The sequence below is a fragment of the Lissotriton vulgaris genome, chromosome 2_1 (genome assembly GCF_964263255.1).
Source record: "Lissotriton vulgaris chromosome 2_1, aLisVul1.2, whole genome shotgun sequence".
Classification (NCBI taxonomy): Eukaryota; Metazoa; Chordata; class Amphibia; order Caudata; family Salamandridae; genus Lissotriton; species Lissotriton vulgaris.
Window position 1 is genome coordinate 266,104,670 of NC_141687.1, and position 15,908 is coordinate 266,120,577.

General features: G+C 45.9%; 1 protein-coding gene across 2 annotated transcripts in view; it reads left to right on the forward strand.

The window, feature by feature from the left end:
- The window catches only part of MYO19 (myosin XIX), a 603,741-nt gene that overhangs the window by 274,849 nt on the left and 312,984 nt on the right, over nucleotides 1-15,908 (forward strand). For both annotated transcript variants that reach the window (XM_086954910.1, XM_086954911.1), the window contains one exon: nucleotides 5,570-5,741. In XM_086954910.1, coding sequence (XP_086811036.1) covers nucleotides 5,570-5,741 — 172 coding nt within the window. The remainder of the gene's footprint in view (nucleotides 1-5,569; nucleotides 5,742-15,908) is intronic.

Below are 15,908 nucleotides of genomic sequence, written 5' to 3' on the forward strand. Positions count from 1 at the left end.
TCCCAAAAAGGCCGTAGAACTGAAAAAGGTTGTCGAGCCGAAGAAAATCATCGATACAAAAAAAGGCGTCGAAACAAAAAGGATCGTCGATCCCAAAAGAATAGTCGACTCGAAAAAGGCCATTGAGCCGAAAAAGAGTGTCGACCTCCAAAAAACAGGTCACACTAAAATTCCTTGTGACCCGAAGAAGGCAGCTGAGTCGACGAAAAAAACGGTCGCTCCGAAGAAGGTTATCGAACCGAAAATACCAGTCGATCCGAAAAAGGTTATCGAGTCGAAAAACACTGTCGATCCGAAAAAGGTTGTCGAACCAAAGAAGGTCGCCGAACCAAAAAAGGCAGTAAAGCCAACCAAATACGTCGAACAAAAGGGAGTCGCCGACCCGAAAAAGGTCACCGACCCGAAAACAGTAGTCGAGCCGAAAGAAGCTCCACAGCCGAAGGCCCTAGAGCCAAAGACTCATAAACAAGTGACTAAGCCAAAATCATCGGCGCCAAAACCACGGACAGTTGAGTAAGAACTTTTCCACCCTGATCCAGTGGACAAAGAACAACATATACTGTATATAGACCCTAAAACAGCACGGGTAACAGTTTACCACAGGAAGAAGAGACCTTTGGATACTGACACTTCTTCCCCTGTTCCTCCAAAGAAGAAAGACTTTGCAACATCTCCCTCAAGGCCTTTCACTCCTCCTCCTTTCTTTCCTAACATGCCTTATGTGCCTTACTCTCCTTCAAATTATGATGGGACAGAAAACATAGGGGACGATCCTCAAGATAACTTTGTAGAACCTGAGGATCAGGATATACAAGATAACACATGGGATGACCAAAATGATCCTTATGATACATACGACCCACAACCCATCCCTGACACCTCTACATATCCTACAAAGCTGTTGCCTACTGACGACACCATTGTCTTTAACCAACTACAGGATAGAGCAGCTAAATATCATAATGTAGGCATGCACACTGACCCAATAGAAGAGGATTTCCTATTTGACACTTTTCCAACTTCAGAAAAAAGCGTACGTACACTTCCTATGTTCAAAGGGTACTAAAACACGCGTCAGACATATTTAAAATCCAGCCAGAGCGCGTGTCCTCAATCCCAGAATTGAGAAAAAGTATAAAGCAGCCCCTACAGACCCTTCTTATATTAAGTCACAGTTGCCTTTAGACTCATTAGTGGTAGCAAACGGTCGAAAGCGAGCTAATTCACAAACAGGAGATGCTCCCCCTCATGAGTCAAAGATACTAGAAGCCTCAGGCAAAAAAGTGGCATCCCAAACAGCAAATACTTGGAGAATTGCAAACACACAGGCTCAATTAGCACGATACGATAGAGCACATTATGACCAGCTGGAAGGTTTACTACAACACCTCCCAGAACCATTTTAATCTAAAGCTAACGACCTAATACAGGAAGGCAAATTTATAACAAATGCTTCCATTAAATGTGCACTTGACGCAGCTGACACAGCAGCTAGGTCAATCAACACTAGCGTATTACTAAGCCGGCATGCGTGGCTACGCATTTCTGGATTTAAGAATGAAGTGCAGTCAACCATCCTCAACCAGCCAGTTAACCAAGACTTTCTGTTTGGCCCTGCAGTAGATACCATCTTGGAGAAGATGAAAAAAGATACCGATACTAAGTCTATGGGCGCACTTCAGTTTAAACAATCTAGAACTTCCTTTCGCCGCTCCTCCTTTTGAGGCTCAGGTAGAGGCTTCCTCTACATTCAATAGTAGTACCCAGAGCACCTTTATTAAAGGCTCCAACAGAGGAGGTTATAGAGGCAATAATAACAAGGGCAGAGGACGTGGCTGCAACAACACCAGAGTCTCCACCACCACCAAACAGTGACTTGCTCACACTCCCTCCAGACCACTCAACACCGGTCGAAGGCAGACTAACACAATTCCTTTCAGTCTGGAACGCAATTACCACAGACAGGTGGGTGAGACAAATTATCCAGTATGGTTATTGCCTGGAACTCACTTCTACTCCACCCAACATACCACCCAAACACCGTCCTATGTCCAAAGAAAACATCACGCTGTTACAACAAGAGGTAACATCCATGCTAGAAAAGGGAACCATAGAGCCAGTCCCTTTTCAACACCAAGGGACAGGAGTATACTCCCTATACTTCCTTATTCCCGAAAAGGACGGATCCCTCAGACCAATATTGGACCTCAGACCTCTGAACCAATACATACTCTCAGAGCATTTCCATATGGCCACTCTTCAACAAGTACTGCCGTTACTCCAACAAGGCGACTTCCTCGCTACATTAGACCTCAGGGATGCATACCTATACATCCAGCTCACAGGAAATACCGCAGGTTCACGATAGAAGGTCAACACTATCAATTCAAAGTTCTCCCCTTCGGGGTAAGTACAGCATCAAGATATTTTACAAAATGCCTAGCAGTAGTAGCAGCACACCTAAGAAGGCAACACATCCACGTGTTCCCCTACCTGGATGATTGGCTCATAAAAGCCAACTCATACACACAGTGTGCAAACCACACATCTCAGACAATCCAGCTGCTGCACAGTCTGGGTTTTTCCATAAATTACCCAAAATCACATCTGCAGCCCTCCCACATACAACAATATCTGGGAGCAACAATAGATACCTCCGTGGCAAAAGCATATCCAAATCCAGCCAGGATAGCCAACATGCAGTCTCTAATTCAAAGATTTCACCTACAACACTCCTTGCCAGCTCGAGTGTTCATGCAGCTTATAGGCATGATGGCCTCCTGAATATTCATTGTCCCTCATACCTGACTTCAAATGCGTCCATTGCAAGAATGCCTAGCACGGCAGTGGAACCAAGCTCAAGGACAACTAAAAGACCTAGTGTTGGTAGACAGTCACACTTACAACTCTCTTTAGTGGTGGAACCCACAAAACCTTTCCAAGGGGCCACTGTTCTAAGAGCCGGTTCCACAGGTAGTGCTAACAGCGGACGCATCACTAACAGGTTGGGGAGCCCACCTACTTCAATACACAGTCCAAGAGCTCTGGACAGTCAAGCAGAAGACACTGCATATAAAACACTTAGAGTTGCTAGCAGTATTTCTAGCAATGAAAGCCTTCTAGAAATACTTGTACAAGATGGCTGTATTAATCCGGACGGACAACATGACAGCCATATACTACATATAGAAACAGGGAGGAACACACACTCCGCAGCTGTCTCACCTAGCACAGAGCATATGGAGGTGGACAATTCCAAAAAACATCTTTCGCAGATCTACTAAGCATACACAGCCAACAGATACACAAATGGGAAATTCACCCTCAAGTCCTACAACCATTCTTCAAAAAGTGGGGGCAGCCAGAGATAGATCTGTTTGCCACAAAAGAAAACTCAGAATGCCAGTCCTTTGCCGCCATGTTCCCACACCCGTTGTCACAGGGCAATGCAATATGGATGAACTGGTCAGGCAGATTTGCGTACGCTTTTCCGCCAACCCCACTGATTCCATTAGTGGCACGCAAACTAAAGCAACAGTCCCTCACAATGATCCTGGTTGCTCCCACATGGGCAAGACAGCCATGGTACACAACACTCCTAGAACTCTCAGTAGTTCCACACCATAGACTGCGCCTATCGCCACAGCTGCTAACGCGGAACCATGGAGAAATCAGGCACCCAGATCCCAATCAGATGAACCTAGCGATCTAGCTCCTGAAGTCTTAGAGTTCGGATATCTTAACTTGCCTCCAGACTGTATGAACATTATCAAGGAAGCAAGACGTCCAACTACTAGAGCGTGCTACGCAGCTAAATGGAAAAGATTTGTAATTTACTGTAATAATAACCAAATCAATACATTAGATACCTCCATCCAAAACATAATGAGTTACTTGCTACATCTGCAAAGATGCAATCTAGCATACTCTTCCATAGCAGCATATCTCTTAAACAGACCACACCTGTCCCTGTACAGAATACCACCTATCAAAGCTTTTATGGAGGGACTTAAAAGAATTATCCCTCCAAGACATCCACCTTTGCCAGTCTGGAACTTAAACGTAGTACTTACTAGACTTATGGGGCCACCTTTCGAACCACTCCATTCATGTGAATTACAATTCCTAACATGGAAAGTGGCATTTTTAGTTGCCATTACCTCCCTCAGGCGAGTGAGTGAGCTACAAGCACTAACAATTCAAGAACCTTTCATGCAAATACATCATAATAAGGTAGTGCTCCGTACTAACCCTAAGTTCATGCCAAAAGTTATATCAACGTTCCATATCAATCAGTCAATAGATTTGCCAGTTTTCTTCCAAAACCCGCAGTCAGTGGCTGAAAGAGCCCTACACACACTAGATGTAAAAAGAGCTCTGTTACATTTCGTTGACAGAACTAAAGCGTTCAGAAAGACAAAACAACTATTTGTTGCTTTTGCTCCACAACATAAGGGTAACCCTGTTTCAAAATCAGGAATAGACAGATGGATAGTTAACTGCATTCAGATATGCTATCAAAAGGCCAAGCGCACTCTAACAGTTCCCCCAAAATCCCACTTAACGCGCAAAATGGGGGGATCCATGGCTTTCCTAGGAAATATTCCACTAGAAGACATATGTAGAGTAGCTACATGGTCTACCATACACACTTTCACTAAACACTACTGTGTAGACGTGCAAGCAAAGCAAAAAGCTGCTGTAGGCCAGGCTGTCCTCAAAGTTCTCTTTCAAACTGCTGCAGCTGGTACAGGTGACCACCGCTAGAGGAGATACTGCTATACTATCTATGCTAAGATATGAATTTAGCAGCCCACATGCCTCGAACGGAAAATGCTACTTACCAGTATGCATCTGTTCTTGGCATGTAGGGCTGCTGACATTCATATCACCCACCCTCCTCCCCGGTGCCTGTCACAGCTGCAGTAATTCTTTCTGCATACATTTACATGGTCATCTCTTACTTTTGTATACTCCATCTTTGCCACAATGGCGAAAAACAATCTGAAGATGGAGAAGATGCCCATGCGCACTGTAGTCCAGGGGAGGAGTCACCTATCTCGTGATACTTCGAAGACTCTTCCAGGACAAACATCCGTACCCAAAACTCGGTGGCGATCTATGCTAAGATATGAATGTCAGCAGCCCTACATGCCAAGAACAGATGCATACTGGTAAGTAGCATTTTCCTTCTAAATAAGGCTAGCAGCGCATCACTTTAACACAGCCTACTCTATCCATATGGTGTTAAAATAATATAATGTTGGTAATCTGCACTCTAGGTTTACAGGAGTATCCAGCAGATGATGGTGTTTTCCCATGTTGTGACTGGCTAGGGTTTGGAGTGGGAGTTACTTCATAGAGAGAAAATCGCACATATTTTCCTCGTGCGTATCCAGACTAAGCACTGTAATGACACCTTATTTGTGCAGTATGTACAAGACTTCCATAGTTTGTAATCACTTGATATGTTTGCTTTGAAGAGTCTTAGTATTTGCAAAGTACATGCATTTTTGACTTTCTAAACTTTTCTGATTATAATGCATTATCTTTTATCGCCTTTAATAAGGCTTTATTGCAACTGCTGCCAGTTTGCTGAATGTTTCAGTGGACGATCTTCTTGAAAAGGTGCGTGTTCGAACTATAACGGCAGGAAAACAGCAACAAGTCTTCATGAAGCCATGTTCTAAATCTGAATGTGCAATGAGGAGAGATTGTCTGGCCAAAGTTATCTATGCCAAGTAAGTTACATATATATATATATATATATGTATTTTTATTTTTTTATTTTATTGATTTTTACAATATACTGTTCATATGAGAATTACAATACACTAGTAGAACTCAAAATGTAGAGACACATCAGCATATCATAGCACTTACTCCGTTTGACCAATATACAAGATACAAACAGAATACAACCAAAATAAAAATACAAAAAACAAACCAATTAGACCCTGGACTGTGTCTGCATTTTTACCTATAAAAAAAGAGGAGACAAACTGACATTACTTCAGTATATGGCATATATGATTATGTATTTTCGACTTCAGTTGAACCTTACTGGGAAGCAGTACTTAAATATGTCACTAAGGGCTCCCAAATGTCGTTTGGTTTTGAGGACGTTGGTAATTCCTCAGCATAAAGGGCCACATTTCCTCTACAGTGCGACAGATCCTTAAGCCACAATTCCATTGTAGAGCACACTGTACGGTCCCACACCATTGCCACCGGTCTCTTAGCAACAAGCAGTGCCACTCTCGCCAACCTACCCACAGCACCTTTTAGGAAGGGAATTAACCGAAGCAGACATATTTGTGGAGAACACTGCAACATTATCCCAAGAATCTTCAATAGTGTAGAGGTCACCGCTGCCCAATACTCTGACACCCGTCTACAGGTCCAGGCTAGGTGCCAGAAATCGGCACCCAGTGCCCCGCATCATTTGCAAGCATCTGTGTCTCTGAGCCCATATTTAAAAAGCTTATATGAAGTATAGTAGACCTGGTCATTTTGCTGTCCGGGACATGAGGCAGACGGTGGCTGTCGGAGTTATCAAGGCGGTTGAGAAGAAGGCTGCCAGTGCTGGCAAAGTCACTAAGCCCGCCATCAAGGCCTCTGGTGGCAAGTAGTAAACCCGGCCATCCACTTCTGGATACCAAGGGCAGAAATGCTCAAATTTCCCCCTTTATTATATGGCAATACTTTGTGCTGCTGTACATTCTGAAGCCACTTGTAAATAAACTTTGTGTGAAGAACCTCTTGCAGTATTGTACTGTGTTGTAGAATAGCGCTGTGCTCAATCTTTAGTAGCACTAGCACAGCAGTGCCACTTGGCCATCTGGTTTGCTCTTGTCTTGGTGTTGCAGAAGACCAGTGCTAGGCACGTTCGCTTGTAACCTAATTCTTGCTTTGTAGGTGGTTGAAAAAATAGGCTTTCTTCCCACGAGGATGTCTGTGCAAATGTTCCCGGCTCATTCACGTTCATCAGATCAGCCAGTGGTGAGGTGAGCAGGTCTGTCTTTAGAAGGCTTTGTTTTTTTTTTCTTTGTACTTCAGCAGCCCAGGTATGATTAAAGTATAGCTTCTTCTTCCACCGCAAACCAGGTACGGGAACTCAGAACTATTGCCATCTGTGTGAAGCCCAGGGTGCATATACTTATATATCATTAGTAGGAAGTGCGTTAAAAAAAATTCTCTCCCATGACATTTATATTAATCTAGTTCTTGGTGTTGGCTTCAGACTGGTTTTATACCCCCTACAGAATAAAAATTAACCATTGCTTTCAATGGTGTTGCAAAGCAACCCATCCATATGTGCAGTGGGATTGGACTAGTTTACGTGGGTACCTCCTAGCATTCTTGGGTTGGTGCCCAGCGCACTCCACAAGGATCATATTGTCTGCATAATAATAATAATAATAATACAGAAACTTATTGAGCGCGAACAGCTACCTCTAGGGAGGTGTCCCGGCGCTAGCGAGTCCCACAGCAAGAGTAAGTAGTCAGGAGGGGGGGCAGAATTATTGCATAAAAAGCCAGGTTTTTAGGAGTTTCCTAAAGCTTGCTTCTGACGTGGCGGATTGGATGGCAGGAGGCATACATTAGGTTCTGTCCTACGTTCCCGCCGAAAGGGGTAAACTTTACTTCATGAAAAGTGTGTCTAAATCAAAGATTTGTGCGATTCTGGGTGGTGGAACAATGACTGATAAATGACCAACATTTGCACTTGGGCCCATAAGAGGCCACTGCCCACATAACAGACGTGTATATTGGATTATCATTAGATGGTATTTTTTTTTTAACTCTTTATTCTTGACTGCAAAAAAAAAATGCTCTTATCACAAAGAAATGTATACATCGCAGTCAGTATTTTCAATTTTCACCCTTATATCACACATGGCAAAGTCTGCCTCTTGAGCCATCTGTCAACAATAGACGGACAAAGAAAAACAAAGCAATTGTCCCAATCTTCTGAGGCCTGTTTCATACATAGACTATGTATCTTAGGTCATCCATATGTACATCATTATTTGGGAGAAGAGTCTTGCCGGTGGCAGTGGCAGGCTCCATCCGCACGCGCTGGGTGTTTTTTAAAGTGTAACACTGTTTAGTGCTGATCTATAGCGCTATTTTTACTTCGGCGAGCAAAAGCTAATTTTAAACATATCGGTGTGCATAATTTCACTTCTGTTATTCACCTGACTGCCGACTCCCGCCCCGGTCCGCCGCGTCCATTTCTGGGCGTTTGTTTGCGGAGGGTGAGAAGGAGCCTAGCACTTCCGGGCTCGGGCGGCCAGGTCAGCGTTCTAGTGGCCCCTACTGCCTATAAATGTGTGTTGGCCAGCGACCGCGCAGCGGACGCGTGCAGCGGGTGCGCCGGAAGCGCGCCGAAGTCGAGCCAAAGTCAAGCCTGTCTGCGCCCGTCCGCGACTGGACGGGGCGCGGGGCCACAAACCCTGGCTCACCTACATCGACCATCATAAGGTATGGCAGACAAGATTTGCTGGACATCTTGCCTAACATCCCCATATGTGGCAATCATTCGATGCATGCCTTATCGCTAGTAAACTGTTCCTCATGCACTTTTGCCCCGGTCAACAATCTGAACTTGGCCAGTGATATTAATACACTAAAGGCAGCTCTGCTAAACTGCAGATCCCTACGAAAACATAGCTTAGAAATCTTCCATTTACTCGAAGACAATAATATCCACATTCTGTTTCTTACAGAAACGTGGCTGGACGAACACTCAGAGCCCAATATCATACAGACTCTTCCACCTGGTTTCGTCCTCTCTAGGTTGGACAGGAAAGATGGCAGAGGGGGGGGCATTGCTATAGCCACTAAAACCCCATTAGAATGTACCCTCTCTTCTACCGTGATTGACCATAGTGAAGCGGCTACCTTTACTATTACTACTGGTCCTAATCACTCCCTTTCTGGTATTCTGGTGTACCGCCCCCCTGGACGACTCTATGACTTCACCCCTACTCTGGTGGAAGCCATAACTCATCTGGCGCTCAAAAAAACTCGCATTATAGTGCTTGGTGACTTGAACGTCCATTTTGACGATCCGCTCGACAAAGAAGCGGCTGACATCAAATCAGAGCTACTCTCTTTAGAACTAGAGTTAAAAAATAATGATCCGACACACCAACACGGACATTTATTAGATCCTGTATTTGCAAACTGGAAGGGAATTCAGACCTTAGCTCTTCAGCCAATTCCTTGGTCTGATCATTTTATAGTCCCTATATCCATCCAATTGGAAAGGACCGAGCAGTACAAACAAAGCTCACAACGGTTCAAGCGTAGGAGATGGAAACATTTCTCCATTGATTCCTTCTCTAATATCATTCAGGATGCGGGCCCCCCAAAAGGATCCGATAGTGAGACAGCATATGCTCACCTACAGGACAACATCTCAAAAGCGCTGGACGCCACCGCTCCCATTCGCACTACAACCAATGCCCCAAGAACCAAAAAAACTGCCCCGTGGTTCAATCAGGAGCTCCAGATTGTTAAAACGGCATGTAAAAAGCTCGAAAGAGACTGGCGCGTTAATTTCTGCCCAGAAATAAAAACCAAATACAAAACAGCACAAAAAGATTATTACAAAATGGTACGCACATCAAAAGCTTCCTATTATAATAATCGAATTTTAGAAGCTGAAAACTCTTCTAAAGAGCTTTTCCAGATTTACAAGGAAATCTCTGTGGTTGAGTCTAATCCCACCTCCCAGAATGATTCAGTGGATACCTGCAATAAAATTGCCAAGTACTTCTCTGATAAAATTACTAACATTTATGCAAATTTTTCCAGCAATATAAAATCTGGCACTGACTTTACAGAGAACGAAGATCATATAGGCACTCAAGCCCGCCTATGTGCCTTCTCTGTACCTCCTGCTGAAACGCTGATAAAAATCTGCAAAAGTATCAAATCTGGTTCGCCACGCGATCCCGCACCTCCTAAAATTCTAACTGCTAGCCTCCCGATCCTGGAGCCGCACTTTAGACACATGTTGCAAATATCATTCTCCACAGCTGCTCTCCCCGCGGACTGGAAAAAAGCCATAGTGTTCCCCATCAAGAAAAAACCCAACCTGAGCCAGGATATATTGGAGAATTTACGTCCAATTTCTCTACTCCCTTACCTCGCTAAATTAGCTGAGAAAGTGGCTAATGCCCAACTTATGATCCATCTTGAAACCCAAAGAACCTTTCACTCCTCACAATCGGGCTTCAGATCGGGCTTCTCCACGGAGACAGCACTCCTCAGAGCAACTGAAACTCTGCGGGAGGGAGCCGACAAGGGCAAAACCATGGCCTTGATCATGCTGGACCTCAGTGCCGCGTTTGACACTGTAGCTCACTCCATACTGCTACAGTGTCTAAACAGAGCGGGAGTCACAAAAGAGGCTCTAGGTTGGTTGAAAGCTTTTCTTACCAACAGAAGCTTTCAGGTCCAAAGAGGGACCTATCTCTCGGACAGCTTGACCTTAGAACAGGGGGTACCTCAGGGCTCTGCCCTGAGCCCCACCCTGTTCAACCTATATATGACACCTTTGGCAGAGGTGGTCCAATCGTTCGGCGTAGAGCTTGTCTCCTACGCCGATGATACCCAACTCCTGATCTCCCTGTCTCAAGCCCCCTCCTCTGAGGCCGACAATTTTAAATCCTGCATGTGCAAGCTGGCTGTATGGATGAATGAGCACTGTCTCAAACTAAATGGAACAAAAACAGAGGTGCTCATAATAGGGGGGAACAACACCAAATGGACCCAAGATTGGTGGCCCACATGTCTGGGACCAGTACCTACCCCTAGTCAGGAGGCCAAGAATTTGGGTGTCTGGATAGACAACAAACTCTCCTATGACAGTCATGTAAAAAAAACAGTTGGAAAGTGCTTCGGAGTTATGAAGACGCTTAGCCGCACCATGGATCTGCTTCCATTGAGTTCCAGGCGTACCCTAACGCAGGCTCTTATCACTTCCCGTATAGACTATGGGAATGTGCTGCTGCTGGGCACTTCCGTAAAAAATATTAGAAAACTGCAAGTCCTGCAAAATTCAGCGGCACGTCTCGTGCTAAGACTCCCGCGCAGAGCTCCCTCGAAACCTTCTTTGGATACTCTGCATTGGCTGCCCATCAGCAAGAGGATAGTATTCAAGGCACTCTTATGGTGCCACAGGATCATTCATCAAAGAGCCCCCTCCTACTTGTCTGACTTAGCCTCACTCTACGAACCCCACAGATCCCTACGTTCTAAGGGAACCGGTCTGCTTGAAACAACGCGCTTAAAAAAGGCCAGACTTGGAGGCAGGTCCTTTCGTACTCTCGCAGCCAAAAACTGGAACACCCTCCCCATGAATATCAGACAGGAAAAAAACGAAACATCCTTTAGGAAACAACTAAAAACCTATATTTTCACTATCTAGTCACTACCCGCTGCCCCTCCACCTAAGCAACACTCTCTCCTTAGCGCGGGGACACGCCGGGAGGCGTCACCAGGCGCTTTATAAACTCCTATAATAATAATAATAATAATAATAATAATAATAATTATCTTCTCAACACTTAATAATTCCCCACCCCAACCCCTCCCCTCTCCTAGTCACTTCATTATCTTCCAGGGGACTTCCTCTGGGCAAACAATAAAGACTGGCAATCTGCAGCGTCAGGGAGTAAGTGACATGCGCTCTTTCTCGTGGACGGGGTTCCCTCTCAGTTGAAGTCCTACAGAGCAGGCTAATTAGCCCCTCCAACTCCACCAACATGGCATCCCACTCCATCGATATGGGTTGTTTCCGCTGACCCCTCTCCTCCTCTCTCCTTAGTGCTGCACTCTCTGCCCGACCCCATTGCACTAGATCTGTCTGCCATGTGATTAGCCTAGGGGGCCTGGGGGACTTCCATCTCATTGTTAGGACCCTGACTGCCAGAAGAAGAGCCAGGTCTAAGAATTTCAATTTAGCTTTCAATGTCTTAGATCTTTTACGGAACCCTACCAGGCAATACAAAGCTTCCACCGGTACCGGCAAGTGTGTCACTGTATGAAGCACCTGGCATATTTCAGCCCAGTAGCCCCGTAATCGTGGGCAGGACCACAACATGTGGATGAAGTCCGCATCATCCCCTTTACAACGGGGACAGCAATGTGGGGAATCCGGAAACATACAATGTATCCGCTTGGGAGTCAAGTATGTCCTATGGAGCACCATCGCCTGAATAAATTTAAATTTAGCATTACGCAATACTCTTTTTGGATGCTCTAATATAAGCTGCCACGCCTTATCTGTTGATTCCAAGTCGGAGTCCTGAGCCTAGGTCGCCCTAAGGGTCGTGAGCGAGATTGCTGCATGTTCCTTAACTCCGGTGTATAGCCAGCGTACAAGGTGTACCCCCGCTCCCATATAGTACAATAAATAAACCAGTCATGTTGTGTAGGCTTGAGCCGTTGTGGCGCCCATGTATTCCTAGTGTAATGTGTCACTGTGGCATGCAATAGGTACGATCCAGGAGGAGCACCCGTGATATGCATGAAGGTTTCATGGTCCAACAAAGTCTCATCACCAAAAAAGGCACCTATCTCTTCCATCCTGTTTTCCGTCCAATGACTCAACGGATGTCGTGTAAGCCTTCCCTGCGGCGTCGGAATGCCCAACAAAGTAATATTCGCTGCGTACTGCGTTACTGAGGAAGTATATGACCGGGCCTTCTTCCAGCACAACAAGGCTGTGTGCAGAAGAGAGGAACAGTCCGGGGAATCCGACCCCTCGGTAGTAACAAGGAGTGGAGTTCCCCACGATCAAGTCGTTCCGTCGTAAAATCAATCTCATGTAGGTTCCTGCCCGCGATCCAATATGAAAGCCATTGAAGTTGACTGGCATCATAATATCCCCGGAAGTCCGAGACACCAAGGCCCCTCCGACCTAGCCCCCAATTGAAGTTTACGAAGACTAATTCGTCTCCGACCAGTACCCCAAATAAGACTAATCAAGAGAGTATTTATCGTATTAAAAATATATTGAGGAAGGATCACTGGCAAATTCACAAAATAATACAAACGGCGGGGAAGCATAATCATTTTGGAGATAGCAATTCTGCCCATGACGGATAGAGGTAATGAAGTCCAGAATCCTACGCTACTGCGGAGCCTTGTAATGGCTCGTTTAATGTTACCATCTATTTGGTCCTCTGGTGACCTATACACCTGTATGCCCAATTATTTAAATGAGGTCTGGGCCACCGGAATCGGATAAATGCCAAAACGTATGTGGGAAGAGTGTGGTCCCTCCCTAAAAAAGAAGCCAATCGATTTTTCCGGATTAATTGCTAGGCCTGACACTAGTTCGAATTGATTAAAGATGGTGTGATCCGCCTCCAAGTCACGCAGGTACAGCAGGATATCATCCGCGTAGATGGATATTAAGTGGTGTGTCCCACCTACTGGAATGCCCACCCGGTCAATGCTACCACGAAGGGCCAAGGCAAGGGGCTCCAGGGCCAGGAGAAATAAAATCTGGGACCGAGGGCAACCCTGTCGAGTGCCCCTGTGCACTGTGTAACAGTCTGAAATATGTCGACCTGTGCGCGCCCTAGCCGTAGGATTGGTGTATAATAAACGTATCCATCGCAGGAAGGCATCTAGGAAGCCAAAGCGTTTCAGAGATTCAAACATGAACGTCCATGACAAGGAATCAAACGCTTGTTTCAGATCAAGCGCTGTACAACCTGCCCGAGGAAATTCCTGCGGCGTGGCTGTCATTAATGCATGAAGTCTACGCATGTTCAGCGATGTACTGCGCCCTGGGAGGAAACCAGATTGATCCTGATGTATGAGAGTGGTGAGGTGGGACTGTATGCGCATGGCTAAGGCCTTGCTGAGGATTTTATATTCCGTAGAGAGCAAGGAAAGAGGTCTGTAATTCGCCATTTCTAGTGTATCTCTGCCGGGCTTAGGTATAGATGTAACCAGTGCCTGCATAGTTGAGTCCGGTAATTGGCCTTCCTCAAGCACCACCTTGCACACCATTTCAAGAACCGGTACTAGGATATCCGAGTAGGTCAAATAAAACTCTACCGGGAGCCCGTCCATACCGGGCGTTTTATTACGGTTAAGGCTCTTGATCGCTGCACGTATCTCATGCTGTGTAATAGGGCCATCAAGTGCCTTTTGTGTGTCAGCTGTCAGAACCAGAAAGGGAAGGTCGTGCAGGAATTCGGCCATTTGTACTGAGTCCTCCAGGCCGAAGGGCGCATAAAGAGCTCGCAAATGGTCATGGAATGCCACATTGACCTCAACTTGTGTACGGCCCAGGGTACCCAACAGCTTATATATCTGAGTTATGGTCGGTGGGTCCGGTTGGTCCCGTGTCAATCGGGCCAGTAATGTGCCGGACCTGTCTGCATCGGTGTGCTGGCGGCGCAGGTATTCCTTGTAATCTATTGTCCGTAATGTTTCTAACACCTCTGCGTGTTCGATGTACCCCATCTGTAGTTCACCCCTCTTCCCAGGATCTATGCCTGCCTCCCTTTCGAGTACCTTCAGATGGTCCTTCACCTTGCAAAGTTTCTTATGAATCTCCTGCCTGGCCCCCACTAATTGCCCTATCGCCGCCCCTCTAATCACCACCTTCATGGCTTCCCATACGACCAGGTTCGAGGACGCAGAGTTCCAGTTTTCCCTGAAATAATCAGTGAGAGTAGCAGACCATGATGTCCGGAAGGGGGCATGCTCCGGAAGAAGTGGGTTAAGTCTCCAGGTAGGCACCGGGGTCGGCACCCTTTCCCCAGAGAAGTGTGGGTGTCAAGGGCCTATAATCGGAGAATGTTTTGGCCAGGTATTCCGATTTCACCACTTTAGTGACTATCGATCTTGATCACAGGAACCGGTCAATTCTAGTGTGTAAATTGTGTAAGGGGGAATAAAGAGTATTCCTTATGGGTAGGATGTAATCCTCGCCATGCATCAGACAACATCCAACAATCCAAGAAGCAAAAAGGTTGGTCAACTTGGTCGCCCCAGCGGCTTGAAGAGGGGGGTGCGACCTGTCCAAACCCAAATCCAATACTGCATTCCAGTCCCCACCTAGTACCCTGGGGATCCTGACCCAGTCTGACCGTGCCAAACCTACTTTGTGTAAAAACCTGTCCTGGTCCTAGTTCGGGGCATATATACTTCCTAGTACTATCAACGTCCCATCCAATGTACCCTTCACCAAAATATATCGGCCCTGATCGTCCACCCACCTCTCAAGCTCCACAAAAGGTGTCCCATGACGGACCCATATAGTTGCTCCCCTAGAAAAGGCTGAATAAGTTGTGGAATAAACAGTACCCCTCCATTTCTACCTCAATTTTTGTGATTCTGCGTCTGTTAGATGGGACTCCTGAAGGAATGCAACCTGTGTGTGGTGTCTAAGATGAAATGAGTGGATCCGATGGCGTTTTTGGATCGCCCCTAGTCCTCGCACATTCCAGGTAAGAAATTTGTATGACCCTGCAGTCTCAGCCATGGTCTCCTTCTATTAATTGAAGGAGTATCTGTAGCCCCTTTGTATTACCTCGTATGGAAAGCCCCCGTACCCTGAAACCAAATCTGAAAGCAAAACAAACTTGGCACAACATGAAAACAATGCTGGGCCCAACATTAAAACATCAAACATACAGATCCAGATTTTGGTGCATACGCCAATGGGGGGGATGGCCAAGCACTAGTATAGTCATTTCACCGTCCATGCCAAACACCGCTGGCTCAACGGCATACCATCCCGGGGGCAAGAATATAGGATAAACTAGCGACAAGGGAATGGGGATGTGTCCTCGGAAAGAGCGGGCGGTCATTTGAGGGCTGGGCCTCAACCAGGATCGCCATCTGCGCCCAGAACTAAGGGATAGAAC